This window comes from Andrographis paniculata, unplaced genomic scaffold (assembly GCF_009805555.1).
Source record: "Andrographis paniculata isolate CXL003 unplaced genomic scaffold, ASM980555v1 Contig59END, whole genome shotgun sequence".
In the NCBI taxonomy this organism is placed as follows: Eukaryota; Viridiplantae; Streptophyta; class Magnoliopsida; order Lamiales; family Acanthaceae; genus Andrographis; species Andrographis paniculata.
Genome location: NW_026137594.1, coordinates 3,503,424 through 3,524,389, shown reverse-complemented (window position 1 = coordinate 3,524,389; position 20,966 = coordinate 3,503,424). Strand labels below are relative to the sequence as shown.

General features: G+C 39.7%; 6 protein-coding genes across 6 annotated transcripts; 2 read left to right on the top strand and 4 right to left on the bottom strand.

The window, feature by feature from the left end:
• Positions 1 to 74: 74 nt before the first annotated feature.
• LOC127258039 (pentatricopeptide repeat-containing protein At5g15340, mitochondrial) lies at positions 75 to 1,979 on the bottom strand. Its single transcript, XM_051284678.1, has one exon. It carries the CDS (start codon positions 1,953 to 1,955, stop codon positions 75 to 77), a length of 1,881 nt encoding a protein of 626 aa, XP_051140635.1. The 5' UTR covers positions 1,956 to 1,979.
• A 1,034-nt stretch (positions 1,980 to 3,013) lies between these two features.
• On the bottom strand, positions 3,014 to 5,778 carry LOC127258281 (vesicle transport v-SNARE 13-like). Its single transcript, XM_051285075.1, has 5 exons — positions 5,572 to 5,778; positions 4,162 to 4,220; positions 3,892 to 4,077; positions 3,494 to 3,664; positions 3,014 to 3,288 (listed from the first exon to the last, which is right to left on the bottom strand). The coding sequence occupies exons 1-5, from the start codon at positions 5,663 to 5,665 to the stop codon at positions 3,136 to 3,138; spliced, it is 663 nt and encodes a 220-aa protein (XP_051141032.1). The 5' UTR covers positions 5,666 to 5,778; the 3' UTR covers positions 3,014 to 3,135.
• A 117-nt stretch (positions 5,779 to 5,895) lies between these two features.
• On the bottom strand, positions 5,896 to 12,094 carry LOC127258276 (ARF guanine-nucleotide exchange factor GNOM-like). The gene is made up of 3 exons (XM_051285069.1): positions 11,792 to 12,094; positions 10,289 to 11,102; positions 5,896 to 9,861 (listed from the first exon to the last, which is right to left on the bottom strand). Exons 2-3 carry the CDS (start codon positions 11,021 to 11,023, stop codon positions 6,283 to 6,285), a joined length of 4,314 nt encoding a protein of 1,437 aa, XP_051141026.1. The 5' UTR covers positions 11,024 to 11,102; positions 11,792 to 12,094; the 3' UTR covers positions 5,896 to 6,282.
• A 1,017-nt stretch (positions 12,095 to 13,111) lies between these two features.
• On the top strand, positions 13,112 to 14,257 carry LOC127258280 (uncharacterized). The gene is made up of 2 exons (XM_051285074.1): positions 13,112 to 13,457; positions 13,534 to 14,257. The coding sequence occupies exons 1-2, from the start codon at positions 13,184 to 13,186 to the stop codon at positions 14,184 to 14,186; spliced, it is 927 nt and encodes a 308-aa protein (XP_051141031.1). The 5' UTR covers positions 13,112 to 13,183; the 3' UTR covers positions 14,187 to 14,257.
• A 1,957-nt stretch (positions 14,258 to 16,214) lies between these two features.
• LOC127258279 (probable mitochondrial saccharopine dehydrogenase-like oxidoreductase At5g39410) lies at positions 16,215 to 20,176 on the top strand. Its single transcript, XM_051285073.1, has 3 exons — positions 16,215 to 17,088; positions 17,407 to 19,752; positions 19,845 to 20,176. The coding sequence occupies exons 1-2, from the start codon at positions 16,435 to 16,437 to the stop codon at positions 18,094 to 18,096; spliced, it is 1,344 nt and encodes a 447-aa protein (XP_051141030.1). The 5' UTR covers positions 16,215 to 16,434; the 3' UTR covers positions 18,097 to 19,752; positions 19,845 to 20,176.
• Positions 17,666 to 19,730, bottom strand: LOC127258277 (UDP-glycosyltransferase 708G1-like). Its single transcript, XM_051285071.1, has one exon. The coding sequence runs from the start codon at positions 19,728 to 19,730 to the stop codon at positions 18,360 to 18,362; it is 1,371 nt and encodes a 456-aa protein (XP_051141028.1). The 3' UTR covers positions 17,666 to 18,359.
• Positions 20,177 to 20,966: the final 790 nt, after the last annotated feature.

The following is a 20,966-nucleotide window of genomic DNA, read 5'->3' as shown; positions in this document are numbered from 1 at the left end:
CAAAGGGAGAGTGGTGAATATTGTCTCGCACCAATTGGTTTTAAGTTGAAAGATCATAACATGAACTCAAGATGTCACCAATAATCGGAACAAGAACACAAGCCATGCTTGAACGAGTGAAAACGGTTCCTATCTCGAATCACGATTTCCCTTCCGTAAACTCTAGACGCAAACTTCATAGCGGAGTGACAATCTCGGCAAATTCTCAAGTTCTTGAATATATAAAGAGGCGTACCGGGTTTTGTGCCGAGAAGCCCAAAGCATAAGGCGAGTTTCTCGCTGTGGCACATCAAAGCCCTCTCCGCCTCCTCGTCGCCGCTACCCGATAGGATCTGGCAAGAAATGTCGGGAACATAGCCTGCTGACTTTAGTTTCTGGATCATCTCATCTAGCATTGCATATATATCGATGATCTGCGGGTGCGATCTTTCCCCGGCGCTGAACCGGTGGATTCGCCCGTCGACGAACATGGTGCTCATTCCGGGAACTTTTCTAATCCCTTTTTCTCGAAGATCATGCCGGAAAGAATCAGCCTTATCCGACCTCCCCGACGACGCGTACATGTTCGAGAGCAAGACGTGGTGCTCGGTATTGTCGGGATACATTCGGATTAAATCTTGCACGAGCCGCTCTCCCAGCTCGGGTTTTCTGTGGACGCTGCACGCTCCCAACAACGATCCTAACACGACCTCGTTTGGCTTCATCGGCATGCTGCGTATAACAGCCTCCGCTTCGTCTAATCGCCCGGACCGACCCAGAAGATCCACGACACACGCGTAGTTCTCCATCGACGGCGGCATTCCGTACGCACTTCTGAGACGGTGGAACACCTCCCGGCCTCGATCCACCAGCCCGGCGTGGCTGCAGGCGCTTAACACTGCCGTGAACGTCACATCGTTCGGCTTTACCTCGTCCACCATCCGGTCGAACATTTCCAAAACCGTCGTGGCTCTTCCATGCATCGCTAACCCTCCAAGTATCGCATTCCAAGTAACCACATTTCTTTCGGCCATGCACTTGAATACTCGAAGAGCATAGTCAATGTGCCCGCACTTTGCGTACATGTCGAGCAAAGCGGTACCCACTCGAACATCCGTAGCGGCGTCCATATTTGATCGAAGACCGTATGCGTGCGCCCATCTCCCCGTCGCGACGTCTCCCGACTGCGTGCACGCCGACAGCAACGTGCAAAGAGAACCCGAGTCGAATCGCAGTCCGAAATCCGTTGTCATTTCCGATAACAACGTGAATGCTGCCTCTACAAAGCCATTCTCAACATATCTCGAGATCATTATCATCCACGCAACTTCGTTCTTCTCGGGCATTTCGTCGAACAGTTTGTGTGCTTCCTCCAATCCTTCCCATTTCGCCACTCCCCACAGCAGAATCGTCCACGAAACGACACTCCTTCCCGTCGTTTCGTAAAACACTCTCTTCGCATCCGCCATTAGTCCACACTTGATGTACATATCCATGGCGGAATTCCGTGATTTGATACAACTATCCAACCCTAATTTGACCGTGCATCCGTGCAATTGAACCCCGACGGAGCTGTTCCCCAATTTGGCGCAGATGCTGAAAACCGAAACCACGGTGATATCGTCGACGGGAACTCCCAATCGCCGCATGACGACGAACAATTTGAGGCTATCCATGGGCGATCCGCAGCGGGAGCAGCAATCGATGAGCGCAGTCCAGTCGGCGGCGTCTTTATAAGCGACGGGAATTCCGTCGAACACCTTGCGTGCAGACAGTAGGTCGCCGCAAGCTGCGTACATGTGGAGGATAACGTTGGGGAGATACAGCATTGGGAGGGCGGCGAGACCGGCGGTGATGGCGGCGGCGTGCAGCTGCTGGCCGGCCTCCGGTGCGGAGAGGCGGGCGCATGATCTAGCCAGGGCTCGGCAATGGCGGGCCAGTGAGGAGACACTGGCGCACTCCATTGGCCATTTCATGAGGAAGTCGAATCACCTAGGGAATGATAGTTTGTGTTTGTTTAGGGGTTCTATTGGGGACTTTTCTGTTCCTTAATTTTTTTTTTCAATTTTAAAATATTAAATCAAATTATTGTTTTTTTATTTTATATTCTCTCCGTCCTAAATAGGATGTTCAGGTCGTTTCTATCCGTCCTATCATTTTCTTGTTTTAAAAAATGATTACACACTTTAATCTCTTTTAAATTTTATTTTTTTAATTTTAATTAAATTAATTAATTATTTTAATTTTAATTTATAATTATTTATATTATAGAATAATTATTTATTAAATTTATTAAAGTATTACTTATTATTAAAGTATTATATTTAAATTTATTTATATTATTATTCTAATTAATTGCAAATCAATTTCAAATTTTAGAATCAAGCTCACGAAGATGGGATTGTTAGTTCTAAAGACCAGTATTATTAATGGTTCGGCCTAGGGGCTTCTGTGACTCAAATGGATTTAAATGGGCCGAGTCAATCTGGATTTTATTTTATTGGACTTTAAAGCCCACATTAAATAGGATAAATCGAAACTTTTGGGCTCAATTAAAAAGGGAAGTGGGCTGGATCAATGAATTAATTAGTTAGAAGTCCAAAATAAATGGGTTTAGACAACCCTCATTGTCTAGCCCAATCAAAAAGGGAAGTGGGCTGGATCAATGAATTAAATAGTGTTTTATTGGGCAAATAAAAGTCCAAAATAAATGGGTTTAGACAACCCACATTATATAGTCCAATTAAAAAATGTAGTGCTGGATCAATTATCAATTCAAATCTCCATATGGCCCTTTTCATGGCAATCTTTGCCCAATTAAAATTAAAATGGGCTGGAAATAAACCCCAGTATTAATGGGTTAAGTCTATTTTTTTTGGGATTATTACAAAGTACAATGGACTGATCAATTCGAACATATAAAAAATCACATTCCAAAACTCAATACTCTTCAAGAATAATTTCACATCACCTTTTTTTTCCCAACCAAAATTGGAATAAATCAAAATCCTATCATTTCTTATAATCCAACAAAAAAAGCAATGACTAATATTTGGAATATCATTCAGTCAGAAAATTAAGGTTAGTCCACAACCACATATTTCATTATATAATCAAAATGCTTATAGCAAGCACATAATTTGTACGCACCTTGGTTCATTTGGAGAGCTTAAAATACAAGATCATGGCAATGACAAGCAGCAGCAATAAAATTAAAGAGCCAATAATCCATTTGTTTCTGCTCATCCTTCTCGACATCGTCGTTACAATGCCGCTGCTTCTGCCTATCTTGTGATCCATGCCATGCAGCTGCAACATAAACATTTCAACCATCAAATAAGCTTAGAATCCTTTCACCATTTTTTTGTTCATTTCAATTATGGCAGAAACATAGATATTTTGAACCAGGAATGAGTTCACCGGACTGGAGAACACTTCACATGGTGCATTTAAAAGAAACACACACTCAGATTTTTAAACATATGCAAAAATATACGGGGTAAGACACAAATACCACATTGTCAGTTTGTAAGAGCGATTGCCGTTGTTGGTGTAAACCCTGGAGAAGAGAGACACCGATCTCTTCTGATTCTAGCATGACTTTTTTACTTTCTTCAATCCTGTCTCCAGATTTGTTTAATCTTTCAGTTGAGGCTAACAATCTGTCCCTTTGGTTCTGAGATGCCTGCGAAAATCGGAGCAAGATCAATGGATCAAGCACACATACAATAAAGGGAAAAGATCGACCTTTTCTAAATCTAGGACTCAAATCTTCACCAACTACAAGCAAGAATTCGATATATATATATATATATATAGGGCATGGAGTGTGCGTCGGATGAAATTGAAAAACTAAAATGCTGAAGATAACTTAAAAATGCGGCAGTGGCATTGTTGGGGGAATTAACATACGGTAGATGCTTGAGGCATTCCTCCCTCCAGCAGCTCGTTGCGGGCAGCTTGAAGGTATTTTGATGCAGTTCGCTTTACCTCACTTTTCAGAAAGTTTAAATCAGATCTATATTCCCTCAGCTTGGGAAGAAGAGGCGCCTTAACGTTTGGCTGCAAACTCTGAACCTCGAAATCCATCTTACGAATCTACAGGATTAATCAGCCACGGTATGAGAAGAACTCTCAGAGAAAAAACAGTGAACATTCTGATAGAGATGGACTAATATGTACCAAAGTGTCAGCCTCATCCAACTCGATTTTGATTTCAGAAATCTTTTGTCTCCTTTGCTCTGTGAAGAAACAAAGTTTAATTATCTTGTATGATCATTTCAGTATAGTTATGAGAATGTAAAACAGATAGACTACAAAAAAAATGCAGAAACAGTAATTAACCCCAGAGGAACACGACCAAGCACTGAAAGAGAAGCAAATCTGTACATCACATAATATTCCACTAAATTGAAGGATCTGAGGTATGTGTAGAATTTGACAGACAACTGATGATGTATCCAGATGAACACAAATATTACATTCTAATCCTTCTCACATAAAAGTGTGAACACACGAGAGCAAGAGTGAAAACTTGGTAGATACTAGTTATCACATAAAATCCATTGTCTTCATTCATCGATTCTATGCGACAATGCTAAATGTGAACTTTATCTGCTTCCACTCAGGAAAGGATTGGTATAATTTCCCCACGGCTTGCAGGAACAATAAAGTCATTAAGGTGAAAAACAGGAGAATGGTAGAAAATGATTAACACCCCTACAAAATGTAGGTGCGCATACATCAAATATAATGTATTTCACCTCACCATATGCAAAGTAAATTCACTGCAAGGCACAAAATTTGTGCTTCAGCTTCCTGAAGAAAATCGAAAAGGATTTTTCATTTTCCATTTTTTACATTCTATTTATTTTTGTATGTCATTCTTCACTGTTTACAAGAATACTTACAGAGAATTAGTAACAACATAGTGCACTGAGCCAATTTAGCAATAGAGATTTAAATTTACACTAAGGGTGTGTTTGTTTGGGGGATTTAATTAGATTTTTACTATTCATCCAATTTTTTCACCCCAAAAACATCAAATCAAATACCTATTTTTCATTTTTTATATTATACTAAAAATTAATTTTACATTCAAAATATCACATCAACACCTATTTATATCACATCATACAACTATTCAAATTCAAAATTTTTACTATTCAAATCCCAACTCAAAATCCAAACCCCCAAACAAACACACCCTAAGCCTAATCAGAAGTCTATACAGAAACTTACCTAACATCACACTAATTAAGAAATTTCCATAGACAATCCCCACTAATCTAGAAAATTTACCAAATTCATATGGCCGGAATGACAATCGCCAAAACAAAATGCAATCTATCTTCTCAAGCGTTTGCTCAGTTAAAATCCATAAGCACACCTATTACTAGCTTCTGCCATAGCCAATTCACAGAACTAGAGAAACAAAACATTTCACGCCGCATTCGCCCTGCCTAAAAACAACTTCTCAATCCTTTTCATCAGCAATCTTCAAACCATCCATACCGATACGAAAATAAACAACAGAAAAGTAACAATAAATCCAACTTTCCAAATCGAATCAGTACTTGAACAAGAACAAACCTCCATCCAGACGGCTAACCGAAAACGTCTTCTTCAACAAAGCAGCAGAGAGCTCACAGTACTGGCGCTCGCAGCTCTCAAACCCCTCACTCATCGCAACTTCTCAGATTAACCGAAATCAAAACGAAAACAAAACCAAACCTCACCGCCGACTCAACCTCGCATTCCGACGGAAACGATGGCAATGACACCGATAAATAAGTACACACAGGAGGAAATACGAATCAACTCCTTTCAGCGTATGCAACTATAACGACACGTGTAACCACCCGGGAGCCCGCCTTCTAGAAAATGTACACAGCAACTTGAATGCACTTGAAATTACAAATATACCCCCAATGCGTTACAATTAAATTACAAATATACTCCCTAATTATCCACTATTACCTATCTTAAATTCTTAACATACTATAATATACTTATTAAAAATTCCCCATGTAATCGTACAAAAACACACTACCATTTTGCCCTACCAAATCGTACCGATCCATACACTCAGTGCTGCAAAAACAATTCAGTTTCACTGTATACATACATCTATATATATATATATATATATCGATCATATTCCTCGCCAATTAATGTCAATTCCATCCCAAAGAAGCGACGGGCTTTCTGCTGCTGTGGATAAATTCACTTGCTCTGGAGCTGAAAAGAAAAGCAGAAGCACAATGTGTGTATATATATATGTATCTATATATATATATATCCTCAGGCTGCAGTTTCATTCTGCGAAACATGTACATTCCCATCAGGCATAGGGCTGCATCCGGTCTTGCCATGTTTCTCGAGTTCTTCCGTCGGGAAAACCTCCGACTGCAGCGCCGGGGCGATGTTCTTAACGTGTAGCCACGTCAGCTGCCAGAAGCTGTCTCCGGCGACTGGATCGCTAGGCGTAAGGATGCCGCTGGTTTTCATCACCAGTAGCGTGTTCTTGAGAAGCTCGGGGACTAACTCGTGGATTTTCTCGCTGCGTTTCCCTCTGAATCGGATGTTCATGTGCTTCTCGAGACAGTTGAGGACCTTAACCCAGAGTTGGCAGAAGGATTGGTCTTGAGAGATGTCGGGGAGCGATTGTAGGAATGTTTTCGACAAAAGCTTAAGGGACAGTACGATTGATCCTTCGATGCTGCGAAGCTCCTTCGGAGAATGTTGCTGCGCCATTGCCGGAAGATCTTCGACCAACGTGAAGATTATAAGATTGAAGCATTGCAGCCAGAGTTCGGTCGGGATACGAATCCCGTCCACTCCGGTGAGGCAACGTTGTAACTGCAAGATGGCGTGGTTTCTGACCTCTTCTCGGTGATCTAAACATACTTTCCGCAGCGCCTGCACGAGTCTCATCCACATTTCAAGAATATCCTCGGCCATCTTCATTGCAGCTTCTTCGCCCGCAGCTTCCTTAGTCTGGTGAAACCATTTCACTAGACATCCGATCGAGTCGGCCATTAGATCCAACGATTTGACAGATCGTTCGACATGACCTACACGGGACTCGGCAAACTGCCTGGCTGCATTCACACAAAGCACATAGTTTGCGGGCGACAGGTGGACACCCTCAGACATGATATAAGACAGGGTCTCGAAACCTGCCTCAGAAGCTTCTGGATGCCGGGCGGTGATGGAGAGCAAAGAAATGATCGTCCGCCAGCCCATATGCGATCTTATCTGCATTGCGTTTGCTTTCACAAGATGCATCACTTCCTGTGTGATTTGTTCGCAATAAGCATCAGCTACCCGGGCATCGAGTTTCAAGACGAGTTGCAGAGATTTAAGAAGCTCATCGGTAAGATTTTCCTTGTATGGAAGCAATCGCTGGCATATACGAAGGAGACCAAAGACAGCTTTCTCGACCAAAGTACAAGGCATCACGGTTGATTGAACGACACTGGCAATATACTCGTAAACATTTTGCCACAGAAGCATGATTCTATCCCGGTTATTAAGAGTGATTGCAATCAGCAACTCCAGACAGAAAGCAGCTGTCTCTTCATCCTCCGCAGAGTTATTCCCTTTGAGGGGACGCCCTGCGGACATGACAAGTGCTCGAACCAGTTGTGTTAGAGATTCTGCCTGAAGAAATTTACTCTCAGCGAATATACTATCAATGTGGCAGTTTTGTATTGTCTGGATAGTGCGCTGACGAGCAGCAAGTTGTTCCTCGGAGGGTTGTGGTGCAGGTTCATCTGCGTCAAGCGATAACAGAAGGCTAAACCTGCCCATGAATCCAGACGATTTTCTGGAAGGAGCAGCTGCTGGAGCCGGAGATGATAATGAATTAGTTCCCAATTTCTTCACTTGATCGTTGTCGTTTGAAGACTCCAACTCATCGGTAGCATCAGTAGCAAGACGAGAAGGAAGAACTCCCAACTTGTGCAAACTCAAGATGCAGTCCAGAATGTTTCTCCAGCCTGACCGAATATGGTCACTGTACCGGTTGGCAATGGTAAAAACTGCTACCGTTGCCATCTTAGCTTTGGTGTCATCCCCAAAATACATAATCAGCTTTTCACTTAAAGATGGATGCAGCAATGTCGTAAATTTGCAGAGGGATATAACCAAGTCATCAAGTACTTCACCCAAACCATACGAGGCAGAAAGTTTGGCGATGGCCAAATACCCATCAATGCATAACTGCAAAACATCTTCCTGTTCTGCATGATCAAACACTACAGATATAGCAGCTATAGCAGGACCAGACAAGATACTAAACATATCATAGTCGAGTTGGGAACCAGAGCCAGAGATGATGAAGGGCGATGTCTGCTTTGCTTTGTGTGTCAGACCGATCCAGTGACTTTGAGTTAGAAGGCCAATAGCACCACCTTGATCAGGAACCATACGAATTTCATTTTCACAGATAGAATGATAAAGCTCAGACAAGAATTCTCGAGGAAGATCATTTCCACCATTGATTTTTCGGTTGTTCCGAATGAAATCTTCTTCACTCATCTTCTTTTTGACCTGTGCATTGTGCTGATCAGTGTTGAGCATTATCAGAGAATATGATAGCAGGAGAGCAGCATCTTTATTGACCAAAATATTTGGTGACTGCTCATAATAGCTTTCGGCAAAAGCTTCAAGCACTCTCTGTATCTTCTGGGACTCCCCAGGCAATCTAAAAGTTTCTAAGAAAATGCGCAGAGCAGTGTCCAAATGCATGTCTCGGAAATCAAATATTCTAGCAAACTCATGAAGAACTTGTACACAAAATTCATCGTGACTCCCTAGAAAATCTCCAATAAGATTTTTCTCTAATCCAATTGTATATCGAAAAAATAATGCCACACTTTTGGGGTCCAACTTTTCAGGTAACAACTTCATCCCCTGAAGATATTCCAGGCCCTTCTTGGGATCCCTGTTAAAGTGATCAACACCAATCATCAATTTTTTCTTTATGTTCTTCATATGATGAACAAATGGAACCCACTGATGAGGATCACAGTAATCATTACATCTCAGAGTCCAAAATTGTTTATATTCCCCAAGTTCTTGGGAAGCTTCTCCCGAGCCCAAAGATTCATGACTTACTCGATCAGCCATGCCCTGAACCAAAGCAATAAGACCATCCAGAGCAAGAATATTCATTGCAGATAAAGGGCTGTTCACTGGAAAGGCACTCCTTGATAACAGATTGGCAAGGTCTTCAAAAACATTGGTACAAGATATATCACAATCGTAGTTTGCATACAATTCAGGAACAAACATAGGCTGCCTGCAGAAGTCAATAAGAGCTTCCATAGCAACCTCCTGCTGTTGGTAAGAAGCTCCATACTTGCTTTGTGCAGTCCTCAACAGCACGCTGGAAACAAAAGCTTCAAACTGCAGCTTTAACTTAGTGCGGAGATGGTGATAAAGATTCAGAACTATGCTACAAACTGTTGAAAGGATTAGCGGACTCATTGACAGACCAAACTGTATCAGGTTGTAAAACAGTTCTTCCTGTATCAAAGCCAATAATTTAGGATGATTCCCAAAAGAAGATCCACCTAATTCTATTGCAGAATTAATCAAGCCCAGAGCAAACAGAGGAACATCTTCATGGTAAGCTATTGGATTTGATCTGGGAATTATATCAATGTTCTCCATCACATTTAGAAGAGAGCAAAAGAAATGGAATATTTCCACCATAGCAGGAATACCATAAGGCTCCATCATTGTAGAATCAGAAGTTAGGGTGCCATCTTTCCCTTGACGGGTCTCAAGTACATGACTGTCAGATTTTGCAGAGGCATAACCATCCACATATTGCTTTTCCTCAAGAGTGTGACTTTGTGTTGCCACACTTTCCTGCAACAGAAATTGTATTTTTAAAAGATGAACTATTTAATATTGCATGCATCAACCTCAAACACAAGCATATTTGTCAAAAGAATAAGGTATGTAACCGGAATGATCTACGGATGTTAGCAGTTTTCGGATAATCCCCCCAAAAAAATAAACACTGAAGCTGTAGTATCTATTAACTTAAACTTAAAGTTATAGCTTTGCTGATATATGTAGTAAAAATCTTGGAAAGGCCATCCTCCTAGATCGTTACTAGTACATAAAGGAGATATAAAGACTTCTGTATTTGTTTCCTTAGTATAATCATTCAATATGCTTAACATATCACAGTCTAAAATTTATGAGTGTCACCAGTATATCTCCTGGTGGTTTGACGCGTATGGCAGTGACAAAGCTGATCAAATATGGTGCATGAATAAGGTATTAGTACCTCTAGTTTGGAGGAAGAGCTTTTCTCATTAGAAATGTCCGGTCTTTTATGGTCCAAGTCAGGAAGGTGGGAAAAAATACATCTGACAAGTTCATGCATTGTATGGCGAGATATCCTCTGCAGCAATTCACTTTTAGAGCTTGCCTGATGAACTATTCGGAAGCAAGTATTCACTATGCTACATACATGATGGTTGTTCAAACTAACTGATGCTTTATTTTTCATACAAGCCAAAAGAACTTGAAGAATCTTCATCAGTACAACTTCCTCAGATGCTGGATCGGTCACCTCAAATCGGCAGCTTGTTACAGCATCAACAATTAGGTGTAAAGCATTATCTACATTCACAGTTTTCGAATCCAGTATCTGTAGATTTAGGATTTTGTAGACAGATGACAATGCAACACCAGTGATTGGTGCGCCAGTCTCATCAGATTTTATGACATCCAGAAATGGCTGGAGGTATAAAACTGGATCAATGCTGTGCCAACGGTTTTGCCATGAAAATATCTTCTTCCGGAGCTCCTTGAAGGATGTTATAAGAGAATGCTCTATCTGCTCATCATCAGAAGCATAATGAACTCCCCACCTTACATTTCTACGCATCACAGCCAAAACAGCACCAATTTCTGAATTCACCATGCAAGCAAAGGCTCCACCAGAAGGCGCGATCAAACAATTGGAATGGTCAACCGAGCCATTGACTTCCTGCTGATGAACATAATTCATAGCCATCTTGCTTCTATACTCTCACAGAATTTATGCATACAATGCATGCACAAAGAAGGTTCCTCCAATCCAGCTTAATATTGCCCTTCACAATATATTCACAATTAACATATATCAATAACATATATGAACAATCACAGGTCAGATTACAGAACTAGGAACAATACTAACATGATCCAATAAAATCTTCCTCTGCCCAGTCTAACACTCAACAAGTGAACAACTTATTAGAGATCATAGGATGGTACGATCAGCGAGACACGTTTGGTAACTACCATAAAACTAAAAAAATATTTTCATTAACCAAAATTCAAGAAAATTAAAGACAAAATTGGCAACCTTGATTTTATATTTTATAAGCAACGCCACATGAGGCTATAAGAATTTTATTGGGTTCAATATCTTGCACATTATCTAGTAAAAGGTAGCCTGTGGGCAATTAACACCAAACTAAGACTACTAAGCAGGTCAGTGTCCATTTCATTCCAAATGCCATAGTTAACGAAATAAGTTTTCTGACAAAAAGAAAATCAAACAATTACTGCAGTCAGATAACCTTCCGCAATTTGACCAATCAATAAACCATCAACAAAAAACTACTTGCTTAATATCCTGGCGAGACAATACAAATCATTTCCAAACTCAAGTCCAATTGCGAAGAAGAAATCCACGTAATCGCATCCAACTACATTTCCCCACCCGGTAAATCGTACAAAAGAACAAACAATAATAACAATAACGCAGATCTGAAATTGCAGCGGAAAAATACAATACCTAAAGAAAGCTGCAGCAAGATCTGCCCCCAGCGCCTTCCAACTTATCAAAAGCAAAGATCACACGAAGCTATTGATAGTAAAAGCGCACGATTCACAACCATCCAAAAGCTCAACAATCGAGAAATGCAAATTCCACGAACAGATTCGAGGAACAGCAGAAACTACCAATGGAATGGAAGATCGGAGCACCGTTCGGGAAGAGATGTTGAGCTCTCTCTCCGCAGGTTGGGGTGGGGGTGAGGGTGTCGCCTACTGCCTGCGGTGACGGAGGGGACAGTTTTGGCAATTTGAATTAAAAATAAATAAAGAAATTATAAAATTAAATAAATAAAACTTTTGGTCAAAATCAAAATTGAGAAACACGCGTTCGCTACAATGGGAAATTATGGATTGCGCTCTCCACGGCTCAGGGCTCGCTCGGAGTAGCGTTCTACTTCACTCTCCCAGGCGCCTTTCAATATTAATAATTAATATAATTTTTTAAATATTATAATATGCATAACTCATATTGGTTCATTTAAAAATGAAATTGATCCCAGCCGTTTGATTTTATTTTCTTCGCCCAACCCTATTCTACATTATACTAAAGGACTTTGTAGTTATTATAAAATTTAGAGCACATGGAAAAGAACCGATTGTTTATTTATTTGTGTTGATTTCCAAAAAAAAAAAATCTTTATCTTTAAGTGTGTGTTTGTTAGGGTGTTATATTGAGGTACTTTTTTAATGTTAATATAGAAAAATAAAATAAAATAAAAGTGTGTTGAATATTTAATTGGGAATTATATTAGTGAACAAATCTATAATCCTATACTATGTTTGTGTCTTTATATGGCTTCTACAATACAATTAATATTGATGCCTTAGGAATAATCGCAGTATTTGATTACAAAACTCTCTCTATATTATATGCATATAGTATTTTTTTTTTTGTTTGTTAGTAGTTGATGATTTTTATGGTAATATTGTTGGGCCTAGCCCCAAGTAAAAGAAGAAAAAGTGATAAGAGAAATGGGTCTGGACTAAGAACCTAATAAGTGAAGCTGCAGTGTGGCCCAATAGGCCGAAAGAACATAATTGAAAATAAAATTTGATTGCCATTGAAAAAGTAGAAGTAGAAAGTAAAAAATATACGTCGTTGACATTAAAAAAGACACTGTAAAACTAATGAATCCATTTCTAACATCGGTGTTTAATGTCTGTTTGTGCCTACAGAGGAGAGGACAAAATGAGTGGCTGAAAGACTGCTACGCAATCCAAATACAGAGACTCCAACCCAACTCCATGTCTGGAAAAGACACTAGCCATGAATTGTGGATTGGAGGGACCATTTCTTGGAAAGTTTAGACTGTGTTTGTGGTGTAGAGAAGGTGTACAATAATCCAAGGGTATGACATTCTCCAATTGGTGTGATGATCATACAACCTCACCCCACATATTTATAACCCTTCCTATGATCTCTTGCCCAAAAAGCGCACACTCTGTTTCTTCTCTACTTGTTTCTTCTTCATCAATATCCATGGAAGCCTGTTTCGTCTCTGCTAATTCCTTCACAGAAGCTATTTCCCCTATCAATGGAAGAACTAGAATCAGAATTGGTCCTGCTAGGACAAGGTCTGGTCAATGTCGAACAGGGAAAGCTGCTGCCCAATTCTCTGTTTCATGTAAGTCAAAATTCTACATTCTAATCCCTACATCAGAAATTATTACAACAATTTCTTGAAATTATTGCATTTGCAGGTTGCCAAACAGCCTCCGACTGGCGAGCATTCCGAGCGCGACTGGTCGCCGGCGCAGATCCGATCGGCGACAAATGGATACACCCGATCCACGACCCGGAAAAGGGATGTCTACTAATTGCGACGGAGAAGCTCGACGGAGTCCACATCTTCGAAAGAACCGTGATCCTCCTCCTCTCGACCGGTCCGATCGGACCGACCGGTCTAATTCTAAACCGGCCGTCGTTGATGTCGATAAAGGAAATGCGTCCGGCGACTCTGGACGTTTCCTCCTCGTCGGAGATATTTTCCGACCGGGCCCTGTACTTCGGGGGCCCGTTGGAAGACGGGCTGTTCTTAGTGAGCCCTAAGGACGAAGAAAGCGCGGACATGGTGGGTAAGAGCGGGGTGTTCGAGGAGGTAATGAGAGGAGTGTACTATGGGACGAAGGAGAGCGTGGGGTGTGCGGCGGAGATGGTGAAGAGAGGGATGGTTGGGGATGGAGATCTGAGATTCTTCGATGGGTACTGTGCGTGGGAGACGGAGCAGTTGAAGGGGGAGATTCGGGCCGGGCTTTGGGCTTTGGCGGCTTCTGGTTCGGCCCTTGTGGGCCTCACTGATGTGGGCCTTTGGGAGGAGGTTATTGGGCTTATGGGCCCAAGGAAAGTTTGGTGATTGTTGGGCTTTTGGTTCTAATGGGCTCTTGTTAATACAATTATCAAAAGTACAAGGAAAATTAACATGTTTGTTTGGAGGATTTTAATTAGGGGTGGATACGGATATTTGCAAATATGCAGGTATTTGATATCCGAACCGAACCGAACAAAACTCCGAAACCGCTAACCATATTCGAACCGAAAATTTCGGTTAACCAAAGATATTTGCAAATAATTCGAACCGAACCGAAATTAAAAAATAATATATTAAAAAATAATTAAAATATTAATTAAATCAAAATATATGCAAATATTTCAAATATCCGAATCGAAATTGAACCGTAACCGAATCGAATATAATTATTAATATAAATTTTAAAATATAAAAATTTAAATATATAAATATATTCGGTTCGATTTAGTTTCGGTTCAACTGTCCGGCTGTTCGTTTCGATTTTTGGGCCACCGTAATTTTAATTAGTTGAATTTTAGGGGCAGAGATGATAAATGCCCTATAAAGTGAAACTTTGTGCAGCCCCCACCGAATTGTTCACATTTAGGTATTCAACCATGCTTCGTAAATACGTGTGCAACTAAAGCCATAAAAGTTTTGCAAAATAATTAATGGCCTATAAAGTATTTAATCTACCATTTGATTATCGGTTTTTTATTATAGGTTAATATATATATATATATTTAATTAAAATAAAAATAATTATAAATTAAATATTAAAATATTTTTTTTTATTTTTATGTAGAGTACAATTATATTATTATTATATATATATATATAATATAAAGATAAAAATGTCAAACCCAATTTATACATCTTAATCAATAAATATTTTATATTAATCTACTATAGAAATAAAAAAATACATTTGTATTAGACATAAAAAATATAATATTTTATGAAAAAACTACTGCTATATAATAAGATATTTTTTTAAAAGAATTATACGACAAAATCTTCAAAAGTATCTATATATTTGTTTGGTTTTGTTTATACAAATAAAAATATTTTTATTTTTACTTATAAAATAATATATTAAAATATCATTTTTAAAAAATTCAAATTTAATATTTTTATTTTATTTCAAAAATTTTAAACTACAATCAAATAATCAAGTACTTGTAACTTGATGATGTTAGTTGCCTAATAACTAAGCATATTTTAAATAAATAAATAAGTCTGTATTTAGAACAGAGAATTAAAAGTAAAAAATATATATATAATTTTCTTATTTGTTTGAATTAAAAATAAAAATAAAAATCAAGCTTGATTAATACATCTTTCTATTTATTTAGTTTCTCTCCTATAATGCATTTTTTTTAAATTTCTTTATTATATTCAGATAAATAGAAAAAAATAGATTTAATATTTTTTAAATTATATTACTTTAATTTTATAAAATATTATATTTAATTTATATTCAAAGGTTTATCTGTTTATGATTTTGTAAAAAGATAATTACAGTATAATTTTACAAAATATTGTATTTAATTTATTCATTTAAATAAAATAAAATCATAAAAAATATTTATTCTTGAATTTTCACTAATCAAAATTTTTTCAAATTATTTATTCTTTATTGATACATCCATAGTAGCTGTATTTTTTTAAAAAAATATTTCTCAACAGATTATTTATTTATTTTTTTCTTCAACAATAATTTTTTTTTATTTTTTTTATAACGGTAAAAATCCGTCGCACTCACCCGAAGGCATGCGCCAAGTATATCCTTGGTCCAACCTAATACCTGCAAAATAGTTCTAGACACATCTTTAGTCTTAATTGATACATTGAAGTAGCTGCAATTTTTTTTTATATTTTTTATTTTATAAACAAAAAAATAGTTTACTTTTTTTCTTAATATTTTTTTACCTTTCCCATTCCTTGAAATAAATACTAATATGAAAATATATATATATATATATATATTTAATTTGATTTTTTGGAAAAAAAAAAAATAGTTTATTTCGGAGAAAATCTCCCAATTTTTTAAAGTAGAAATTAGAGGGGTTAATTAAAGGCTAAAAAGAAGCAGCAGCAGCTGCCAGTGGGGTATTAATGGAAAAGGGATCAGATAGAGATAGAGGACGGCGGTTACTGTCCTACTAGAGCAGGCAGGCGCACGACGATGATCTGCTACCGATGCCGATGATTCTTCATTCAATTCTCCATTAATTGTTACATACAATTTCTGCGCTAATCGTCCTTCAACTAATTACTGCTGCATTCGAATTACGGCTTCCTGTTGGGATCTATGGCGGAGAGGATCTACGACGCGGTCATTCTAGGGGCTTCCGGCTTCACCGGGAAGTATGTCGTTCGAGAGGCGCTGAAATTTCTGAATACTCCTAATTCCGCGCTCAAATCGCTAGCCCTAGCCGGCCGGAGCACGTCGAGGTTATCCGAAGCCCTAAAATGGGCGGCCGGCCCCAATCCGCCGCCCAAAGTTTCTCTCCTCACCGCCGACACTTCGGATCCGAGCTCCCTCGCGCGCCTCGCCGCGCAGACGAGGCTTATACTGGACTGCGTCGGGCCGTTCCGGCTCTACGGCGAGCCTGTTGTGGCGGCCTGCGTCGAGTCCGGCTGCGATTATTTGGACATCAGCGGTGAGCCGGAGTTTATGGAGAAGATGGAGGCGCTGTACCACGATAAGGCGGCGGCAAGCGGCGCTTTGGTGGTGTCGGCGTGCGGATTCGATTCTGTTCCGGCGGAGTTAGGGTTGATGTTTCATTCCAAGCACTGGTCCGGGACCTCGGCTCCTAATAAGGTAGAGGCGTATCTGAGTCTGGAGTCGGATAGGAGAATTGTGGGGAATTTTGGGACGTACGAATCGGCGGTCCTGGGAGTTGCCAACGCTAGCAAGCTCGCGGAGCTGAGAAGGTCCAGGCCTAGAAGGGCCCGGCCGCAGGTACCTCTTATGATTTGTCTACGTTTCACACTATCAATCGTACTTATTTGGTCATTAGCTGCACTTTTTGCTGTAATTGAAGTCCTCAAAGAATGTTCTCTGTTGTATCAGTTGGCTTATCTGTCTCTCTACAAAGTTGAACACTGATCTGAATATATAATATAGCTCATAAGTCATAACTGCTTTGGGCCACATTGAAGAAAATGAATATGAAAAAAATGGTTGATTCCATAATTGTCTATTTCCATTTGAGACATGAAATGCTGAAAGATCGACATGCCTGTTGAAGTTTTGAATCCTTTGATGTTTAATTTGCAGATTCCAGGCCCTTCATCAAAAGGGACTTTGATTGAACACCAGAAAGACATAGGCCTGTGGGGATTGAAGCTCCCGTCAGCGGATTCTATTGTGGTGAGAAGAACACTCTCCACGCTGACGGAGAATCCCCAAGGATTACCCGGTGTCAACGAGACTGCCGAGCATGCTGAAAAGAGGGCAAGTTTCTGGGAATCTATGAAGCCAGCTCATTTCGGGGTGAAGCTTGGGCAAAAGTCAATACTCGGTTTATTCCCTGCTATTGTGCTCGGAGTATTCCTTGGCCTTCTGACCAGATTCTCACTAGGGATATGGCTTCTGCTGAAATTCCCATCATTTTTCAGCATGGGAGCATTTAGGAAGACTGGACCTTCCGAGGAAGAAGTTGCCAGCGCCTCCTTCAAGATGTGGTTTGTCGGACAGGGATATTCAGACATAAGCTTAGCGTCCAAGGGGAAGAAGAAACCGGACACTGAAGTGATAACAAGGGTAATGGGACCAGAGATCGGGTATCTAACAACTCCGATAATTCTAGTTCAGTGTGCACTTGTGCTGCTCCATAACCGCGACAACCTGCCAAAAGGAGGGGTTTACACCCCGGGGATAGTCTTTGGCCCGACGGACCTGGAAAAGCGGCTACAAGAGAATGGCATATCGTTCGACTTTATTTCAAAGAAGGCTCTTTCTTCCTGAGTCCAGTTTTCATCTCATATTGTTCATCCGAGTATAATAATCTTGCCTCCCTTTGAAATATTAAAGCTTTCTTTGCTTTATGTTTTTCCAACACCACTTTCTTCTGATGTTACTCATGCCATTTGATGTATTCAAATTCACTAATTCCAGTTTCAGAGACAGCCCACATATGCAGAGTGTTCTTAATGTTGATAGGATTGGATAACAATACAATTTATTTATGTTAGATAGAACTATGGAAATGGACAAGGAGGGAAAGGGTCCTATGTTTCTTTAATACATGATCGAATAATTTCCTGAAGCTTGAGTTCTGAGTCTCCATTACCATCCCTAACCAGACAGGCTCTCTCTTTAATCTGTTTGGCTCTATCCCTTACCTTCTCGTCCATCATCACCTCCATGATCTTATCTGCAATCTCATCTCTGCCCACCAATTTCTGGCCACCCCAACCCCAATCCCTGCTGCTCCACAGCCCCAACCCTATCTTCTCAACAACCTCAGCATTAATCTTCTGATCCCCATGTAATGGCCAGGCCAAAATGGGCACCCCCAATCTGGCTGCTTCCATCACTGAATTCCATCCACAGTGGCTCATAAACCCTCCTATTGATGGGTGTCCCAAAACCTGATCTTGATCCACCCAACCCTTCACAACCAGCCCCTTGGATTGTGTTCTTTCAAGAAATCCCTCACCAATCAACTCTTCTACTTCTTGGTTGTCTTCTTTGTCCACTTTGCTGCCCTTTAGCACCCACAGGAAGTTGCAGCCACTCTTCTCTAGCCCTGCACCTAATTCTCTTATTTGTTCCTTTGACAGAGCTGTCCTGCTGCCGAAGCTAATGAAGAGTACTGATTCTTGAGCTTGCTGGTCCAGCCATGGAAGATTGGATCCTCCTTGTACAGTTTGTAATGGCTGGAGGGGTCCAACAGGAAGGATGGGTGCTAATCCAGTGCCATTCAGGGCCTCAATTGCTTCTGATTCAAACCAGGTAAATGTGTTGAGGAGAATGCCTTTTAGTTTAGGCATGGGAAGAGTATTTTCAGCAATAGTAGCTGAAAAGAAATGATTGGGATTGAGCATTGGTGGAGGAATGCTCGAGACAGGAACTTGACCTAAACCAGGAACATCAATGGTGCCGCCATTGACGTCCCCTGCTGCTAATAGCAGAGAAAGGTTAGCCATAAGGCAGAAAAACCTAGCAGAAGTAGTAATCAATGTATAAGTAGGAATGGAAAGATCTTCAGTAATCCGGGCGATGCTGCCGAGGACGGGAAGGTCTGAGACTACAGCAGACAGAGGCGGTGATAGAGAGGACAAAACAGGACGAAGGAGATGAGTCGATTTGTCAATGGCTTCGAACTGAACGAAGAAAGGATCTTCGTTAATGAAGTTCGATTTCTTGTAAGGCAAGAGATGAAAATCGATGCGTTTGATTTCGGGATAGGCGGCGAAGAACGCCGAGAGATGATCTGACTCGGTGGCGCTGACGGTGGGATGGGCGGCGATGATGGAGACTGCGCAGCCGCGCGCGGCGAGCATGGCTGAAAGGCGGAGGAAGGGGATCAGGTGGCCCATCCCGGCAGATGGGATTAGAGCTACATGAGGATGAGGATGGTGAGGTGTGGAAGCCATTTTTGGAAGAAGGAAGCAAAAGGTATGAGTGGTGAGACGATGAACTTTATTACGAACAGTCTCCAGTCTCCATTATCAGTATGATGTATGAAGTTGAGAGTTGTGTTGTGTTAGGTGGCGTTTGCGGTGTGAGGGAACTCCACATGTGACGTGTTTTCCTCGCTCAGCTTGATTGCACTTTCAGTACAGCATATAAAATAAAATATGGGTGTATGCTGTACTGCTGATGTGGAGATCATGGTTCGAATCCGACGTCCTCGATTCTACTTGCTTACATAAGGGTGTGTTTGTTTGGGGGTTTGGATTTTGGATTGGGATTTGAATAGTAAAAATTTTAAATTTGAATAGTTGTATAATGTGATATAAATAGGGTTTGATGTGATGTTTTGAATGTAAAATTGATTTTTAGTATAATATAAAAAATGAAAAATAAATGTTTGATTTGATGTTTTTGGGGGGAAAAAATTGGATGAATAGTGGAAATTCTCCAAAATCCTCCAAAATTGGACTTGTCTTGCCAGTTTAAAGCGCAAAAGTATAGTTGCGTTGGAATTTAAGGAATATTGACTTTTTTGCCTTTTGTGATTATATTAGTGTAGAAAGTAGTGACAACTGTGTAATAATAATAAAAATATATAGATAATTATAATGTAATATAGTTATATATGAAAATAAGATTATTATTTTGAGACGACAAAAATGATAAATAAGACTATTGTATTGGAACGGAAAGAGTATCATAAATGAAGTTTGTGCCCTCTAATTATACTATTTAGATTATTTCCAACTTATAACTTTATTTTTACAAAATTTGTACTCTCTCCATCCCAAAAGCACGTGATTTAAAAAATATTAATATTATATTGGTAGTCGGTAAAAAGTAATAATAAATGATTTTTTTGCTTTTTTGAATATATCAGTGTAAAAATAGTGGCATTGTGTAATAATAATAAAAAGTAGGAATAATTTTACGGTGATATGATTATTTATGAAAATAAAACTATTGTTTTAAACCGACAAAAGACTATTTTTTTGGGACGGAGGAGTAATATATTTTTCTATTTTTTGCAGAGCCTTTTAATCATTCAGCTTCAATCAAATCTTCTATCTTTTTGATTTTTCAAATTATAATAATTTATCTTCAACCACATCACACCACTATTTTTGCAGGTTAATGAACATATTATTTTCTATAATTTTTAAAATTTATAAATAATACTTCCTTCTATTTTTTAT